The 7,194-nt window shown below is 48.9% G+C and overlaps 2 protein-coding genes across 2 annotated transcripts; both read right to left on the bottom strand.

The window, feature by feature from the left end:
- Window positions 1-1,205: 1,205 nt before the first annotated feature.
- Window positions 1,206-4,373, bottom strand: TEOVI_000436700 (glycosyl hydrolase-like protein; the record flags this gene model as incomplete). The annotated part of the gene is made up of 1 exon (XM_067227142.1): window positions 1,206-4,373. One exon carries the CDS (start codon window positions 4,371-4,373, stop codon window positions 1,206-1,208), a length of 3,168 nt encoding a protein of 1,055 aa, XP_067083243.1.
- A 1,093-nt stretch (window positions 4,374-5,466) lies between these two features.
- TEOVI_000436600 (uncharacterized protein) lies at window positions 5,467-6,852 on the bottom strand (the record flags this gene model as incomplete). The annotated part of the gene is made up of 1 exon (XM_067227141.1): window positions 5,467-6,852. One exon carries the CDS (start codon window positions 6,850-6,852, stop codon window positions 5,467-5,469), a length of 1,386 nt encoding a protein of 461 aa, XP_067083242.1.
- Between the last annotated feature and the right edge of the window lie 342 nt (window positions 6,853-7,194).

Here is a 7,194-nt window from a genome sequence, read left to right as displayed (position 1 = left end):
AAAAAAAAAATTATTCGCTTAATCTCTTATTGTTCGTCCGCCTCCTCTCTTTCTCCCTCAATAGAAAACAACAACAAGGAATATGTTTCCATCGGCAAATCTGATCGATCCTTCGCCTCTACCTCACCCTTCCCTCCTTTATCTTGCCGCTCCTATAGAAGGAGCCACACAAAACAACAACAACAACAAAAACTAAAAAGCGTGGAACAGATAGGGCGGATGAATAAGCACCCCAATTTTTTAAAAGTTCAACGTCGTGCGCAGAAAAATACAAACAACCCAAACAAAACGTCCGCTTACATACTTCACAGTCATATCACACAAATATGCGTACGTGCGTGTTTACAATACAGAAATGCGAAGGGTGACGAACCGAAAAGACAAACACACACATACACACATACTAAGAAGGCACAAATAGTCAGGTTGGTAAGGTCCAAGTTCAGCATGTGGCGAGGCGAGACAAGAGGGGAAATATAGTGTCATCTGCAAAAAGAATAGCGAAAACAACAACGGAAAGTAACAGCATCACCCACCCACACCCATTTTTTAAATACGTGTACCGCATTGAAAGCAATGGGCCTGGACGCGATTTTAACAAATTGGAACCACATCAAACATATCCATCCCTTTCCATTTATTTCTCACCTAAATTTGTAACTCCACAAACTCTCGCCGAGTAACTCAACTTCACCCGCTTCGTAACAACATCCCCGCGCACTCCACGATGCCGACTTTCTTCCTTTCATTTTATTTGGTCGTGGAAGAAAACGTCCAGTAACGAAACGAAAACAAACTAAAAAAAGAAAAAGTAACTAGAAGCTAAAAGTAAAAACGTTCCCTTTAGGGGTAAAGGCCAAAAGAACAAACCAAATCGAGCCTCTTTATAGCGCTGTGTGTGCATCCATCTGCCGCCACTTCCACGTCCCCCCTTTAGCATACATTTATCCCAAACACGCACAACTGCATTTGTCTGACTTTTATGATGGGGTGGAAAATGCAACAAATAAAAAAAAAAGATACACTCAAATGATCTTCCTTCATCTTCTTCCCTTTTCGTTATTTGTTGCATTCCCTGTTCTACCGTGAAAATCAGACAAATGTGCGTTTAGGCACTGATGGCTTTACTCATTTCAGTTCCTAGTTGTTGGCGGCATTTGATTTTAAGGAAAACTTGCCCATTCCTATTTGCTTGGCACAATCGCTCATAACCTCAAATCGAATGCAGCGATCACATGAGTTGTACTCTCGTTAGAAAGAGAATCCGACAGCTGCACAAAGAAATTATGCACTTCCACCACGTTATCATCAATCTCCCCGTAGGACACCTTCCATTGCATCTGCTCCTGTCGACCGTTTTCGCTGGCCGCGGGCAAACCCCTCACCAAAAACCTACTCTCGCTTGGTGACGCAAACAATAACCGCAGCCGATCAATAACATATACATTAGGGTCATCCAGCTCCACCAAATTAGCCTTCAGCGCCTCTACAGCTTTACCGCACGACGAGTTAACCGTCGCTTTCAATCGCACTTCCATACGGTACGAGTGAGGAAATAACCGGCACTCCAACCGAAGGGCACAGAAGTCACTGCGTATTGTGGAATGATTGTTGTAGTCTACGTAGTTGTCGCCACCATCCACGAACAACTCGCCTTCAGCAAGCAACCTACCGTCGCTGGAGTTCACGGGCTCACTTGCCCATAACAGTTCCGACGTCAGCTGCGGGAGTGCAATAGTAAGCGTGTAGTTTGCCGGATCATGGGAACTACGCATTGTTCGTGTCTGAGTGAAGGTTGGGAGAATTGAACCTACTCGCAGAAACAACGGTGCCACATGCTTCGCTTCGGCAAATGGTGGGTTTTTATCGAAGCGTATGCATGCGGGTTCCTTCACCAATCCTCCTTGGTACTGAAGAGCACCAGTCCAGTAGTCGTAGTAGAGGTCATTGGGTGGAAGACGTATCCTATGGTGCGGTTCCTTCCGCCACGCGGTTTCCTCCCCCACAGCGGACAGCACCGGAGCCACAAAAAGGTCTGGGCCCACAAAGAAAGATTCCTTCGACATTGCCACTCCTTTCTCCGGGGGTGGGCCCCGTTTCTCATACGGAAGAAATACTGGGCGAAGGATGGGTTCCCCGTATAGATGTGACCTCCAGAACAGCGTATAGTAGTAAGGCAAAAGAGTGTACCGGAATAGAACAGCCTCGCGAATACGAAAGATGGTACGTTTAGGGAACTCAAGTATCGTAGCGTGCCGCGGCCGCACATCCATGTCGCTCCTGAACAATGGAAGGAACGCACTAAGCTGATACCACCGCACCTGTAGTTCGTCAAAATTTTTCTTTCCCCAGAAGGAGTTGGGCACGGGGACATTAATATCAGGCCCAACAAAAGGAAGGCCTGAGATGCTATGTAAGATGCACAATTCCACCGTTTCCCTTAGCCGCGCCCATGAAAGGGTGAGATCATTATCCCTCCTGTGACGGTAACGCAACCGCACCGCAGCGTAGCGTTGCGAACCCGCGAAGTACGACTGCGTGACAACGAAGGACCGATATTCATTATTTGTACGACTTAGTTGCCCATCGTATGCGGCCATAGAGTGTAACATACCGTAGACGTTTCGGACTTGCCTGTGACGCACACCCCGGTAATGTAGCGCTGATGACGGTAGAGTTACGCCATCGGTTCCACCAAGAACTCTGGGTAGCATCGGCTCATTATCCACTAGAGAGAAGTGGGTGAGATTTGTGGAGCCAACAAAACGTGTAAATTCCATCATCTCAGAGTACCATTGCCTTGCGCGAGGGTTCAAGAAGTCGATCCACACCTTCGCTATACCCGAAACTAGGTGAACAAATGCGGCACCCTCCTTTAGCGGCGAGAAAATAAAGTACCCCTTTTCTTTTCCCTCTATGTATGCCGCTGAACCAGAGCTGGGTACTACAGTTGGTGTTACCGCCAGCACAATAATGTGCCCACCGTCCCGCCACAACCGCGTCTGAACCTCCAACGAGTCTGCAATACGCCTTCGCGGCCACGCAAAGATATCGTCAGCGGCAACAGCACCCAAATTCATTCCCACTGTGTCGATAGGTAAACGTAAGCTCAGACTCATATGATTCACATGTAATATATCATCCGCATGTCTGTATCTCACAGAATGATGGTGGTAACCCAGAGCGAATAGAGGTGGAAATACGGGGAAACCAGTTAGCGTATAGTACTGCAGAAGCACATCCTCCAGCGTGGGCCCGGGGAGGAGGAAGACACGAGTGGCACCTGTGGCACTGGCGAAGTGGACGGTTTGCTCTCGCATCCCACTAGACTTACTATCTGCGGTGTCGGTAGTGTAAGCATGCGAAGGGGAGCCATTCAGCCACAGAATACCGACGACACTTCGCTCCCCAAAAGCGTAGACTAGTGGCACAGTTCCACTGGGAAGAGTTCCTCCTGTAACCGCTTCGTCGTCTAGTTCGTCGTCGTCTGCCTCGATCCAACCTGCGCTCGGCTTCTTTCGAAGGGGTAAACCGTAGAAATGAATTTTCTCTCGCGAACGAAATGTGAACGAGCCCTCTACCACGCCCTTGCCTACGTCGCGGGCAATGGTATACAGAAGGACACTAACAACAAAACCACTTGAGCCCCATATCCAGTTTGGCTGAGGATTTAGTGGAGCGCTAAAAAATGGCTCAACAAGAGCACGAGAGGCACAGCGCATAATCGGTGGCCCTGAGGAAGAGGTACTCAACCAGAAACCATTCGTCCCGTCTTCCGACAACACCTTCTCCATACGTTGTGGGAACCTCCCAACGGTGTCTTGAGGTCCCTGCTCTTCCTCCTCCATCTCCTCGAGAAGAACCTCCTTGGGGAAATACAACTTTTCTGAACCCTGTGGAATTATGCTCACAATGGGGCGCACATCATCGCTACATCCACCTTTTTCCTTCACCGTGCGTTCATCATTTTTCCCAACTACGACCGGTTGGCACCGCGTGCGGTAGAACTGAACTTCAGTGGTCACTTGCTGTTGACCGTCGAGTTTACTATTTATAGATCCAGACGCGGTACAGGGGACAATGATAACGGACCTTCCCTCATCTGACATTGGTGGCAGTCCAGGAATACCTGAAGAGGAACGGTCCTTTTTCCAATCATCTAGCGAAGTGGTAGTCTCTTGAGAATCATAAAAAGGGACGGGTAGACCTCTGCGATGTCCACGCCCGGACCGCATGGAATAATACAAGAGGATCATCATAAATATTGCTGGTACCAACAAGAGTGGTGTTTTGAACAAGGCAGATGTGATGTGCCGCCTCCTCTTCGCTCCCGGAGGTATCGGACGGCCGTTGAGGCCAGTGTATGCGGGCATCCCTGTCCCTGATCCTAACTGTGGTGTTTCTAATTAGTTAAGCTCCACTTACTATATTTCGACCCTTCACTCTTTTGTGTTACTTCTATGTTTGCCTTCTACGAATTTAGAAGTTGTTTACCCCTCACTTTTTCCTCTTCAAAAGGAAATTTACAAAATACTCCCCTGAATTTGACACCTTGTCATGCTAAAAAAAAAAAAAAGAAGGCGCGCACACGGGTTAGGTGTGAAGAAGGCGCGAGGAAGTAGCACGAACAATAATTAAGGAGAAGCACAGTAACCCACTGTAATCAGGCAACAGTCCGATTGTCCACGGTGATTTTGCACACATATACACATCCACGTGCATTCATAAAAGGGATACACAGGTGATCGCCTGCAAGGCATGAAGGCAAGCTGTTCGTGGGAAGAAGAAGAAAGTAGAAACTGCAGAGATGGTTCGCCTTTTGTCTACGCACCACAGGTACGTCTTTTTTTTTTTCCAACGAAAACTTTAGTCCTTTAGTCAGCTATTCTTGGAAACAATATCTAACCTATCGGGAAATATCCTTTCCCCGTTCGTATATAAAAAAAACCCGCTTAAACGGTTTTGTCATTGTGAGCGTCCTCATTTGTGTGCACATCTGAGTATATGAGTACTTTTAGACACAACATCCACCCACAAACACATAACCAGGCAGAGCTGAACCCTCTGACTTAATAATTGCATCCGGCACCAGCAGGGAGCTGAGAAGCCTGCCCAAAGAGGTACCCCCACCATCCCTCCTTCTCAGTTTCCTCCTCCTCTTCCCTCACGCATACACACCACAAAACAAGAAAGTGGAGTTTTAAGACACATGTAGTAAGGAAAGGTAAGTTCAAAAAAAAAAACAGATAAACAAATAAACAAATAGATAGTATCGAAGTAGAAAATTGCCATCACTGAAGATAAGGTGGCAAAAGGAAGTATTCGACATACACTGCATACGTACATACCCACGAAACGCCTCTAGTGCAAATGACGGCAGCACGCTTATGCGCGCCCGTAAACCAATAAATGCACCCTCGACGCAATTTTTAAAGTACATTTCCCGCCTCTTGAAAGGCGTGGTTCTCATTCCTCCCACAGCTTTCTCAACGCTTTCATTTGTTCCTTGAAGTTTTCGACATCCCTTTCCGCATAGTTAGTGATGCTCTTCACGCCATACTGTTTCGCTAGATCACTTGCCCTCATTCTTTCCTGAACTTCTATCGGAGAAAGCGACGTGGTGGGTGGAACACGGCTCGCCTTCCCGATGCTGAACCTAATGCCATTCTGTTCACCACAGTCGCCGTCTCCTAACAGCTTATTCGCTTCCCTTCGCCGCCTGAAGACATGACTGGAGGGATCATCCAAGCCCGAAACATCGTTGCTCGTGGGTGGGGGAGCGCCCACGTACAAGCCGCTGTCGCCCACATCATCCCTGGGGCTGCAGGAACGAACCTGCAGGGCACTGTAAGACAAACGAGGGACACTCCTACTAACAGGTGTGGGGCCACCTTGCTTGGGTTGCGGCACACATCCTGGGGGGGTGTCGCTACGGGGGCGCGACCGCTGCCGTAACTGCTGGGGGTAAAGCGGATCTATACCCATATGCCCACGTGCGGGGCTCAACAAAGACTTACTTGGGCCCAGAATCAACGAACCGTTAACATTACCATCCCCTAGGGAAACGACAGCCGGAGGCATAGCTGTTTTTCGTTCCAACGTCCTGCTCACCGTAGCAGAAGAGTGGCGGGCTGGCGGTTGTAGCGGGCTCAGAGGGCCACTGGCATTTCCTACCGCCGTAGTCAGCTTGTCTCTCTTCCTAGGTACAAGTTGATTTACTCTTGAAGCACAGGCCGCCTCTTTGCAGCCGTCCGCCGGCCGTAACTTCCCCGACTGTTTTGTCTCTGGATAGCACGCCGCTGCACCCAAATCAGGTAAATGGACGTCGGCAACGATTGCGCCTTCGGAGGGACTATACTCTCCACTCACGCCGCCTTCGCTCACTGCACTCTCAACGGCGGCTAACTGGCAAAGTATATACGTGAAGAGTACCCCAAAGCCCTGGAGTTCGAACCTATACTCCATTAAGTCGGCTTGTTGCCGTACGTACTCGTCCCACTGCTGTGGGAATCCCACACCACTCTTCACACCGTTGACAAATAGACCCACAACAGCTTTGGCGAACCAGCGCAACACTTTACCGAGTTCTGAATGTGCCGCAGCCGCAGCGAAGCTACTTGCGATGCGGGCGTAGGGTGGCCACCCGTTTGAGACAAGAACACTATTGCTATTGGAAGTGACCGAGTCAGCGCCGAAAAGAAAACCAACACCCTTACACGTGTCCCTGAATTGATCCTCCAAGGTTGAGAAAATATCCAAAAACTTCTCCGGTGGCGGTGGCGCGGGGAGCGCTGACTTTCCAAAAGCGATCCCCTCAACCCGCTCCGTAAGAGTATACCCAGTCGTGGCCATGATTCAAAAGGAAGACAGCCACACGGAACTACAGTAAAGAAAGTATTCTTCTGCTAGGGAACCAACTGAACAGACTATGAACAAAAACAATCATGAAAGGGAGGGTGCAACGAAGGGAAATGATCCTACACGAGTGGTGGAACCAACGAGGGCCCCATACGACAAAACACACACGCAACACCTTTGCACATTGTGGACTGCTACGTCAGGGGGAATACTGCATAAACATGAGGACAGTGATATAAAGAAGCGGACTGTGTCCAACCGTGTTTCCCTGCCATTGCTTCCCTTCACACCATTCCCTCTACATACATTCTTAAGTGCGTACCTGAGCGTGGATGC

This window comes from Trypanosoma equiperdum, assembly GCF_001457755.1.
Source record: "Trypanosoma equiperdum strain OVI genome assembly, contig: ctg_896, whole genome shotgun sequence".
In the NCBI taxonomy this organism is placed as follows: Eukaryota; Euglenozoa; class Kinetoplastea; order Trypanosomatida; family Trypanosomatidae; genus Trypanosoma; species Trypanosoma equiperdum.
The sequence above is the reverse complement of the archived record's forward strand: the minus strand, read 5'-3'. Positions and strand labels throughout refer to the sequence as shown.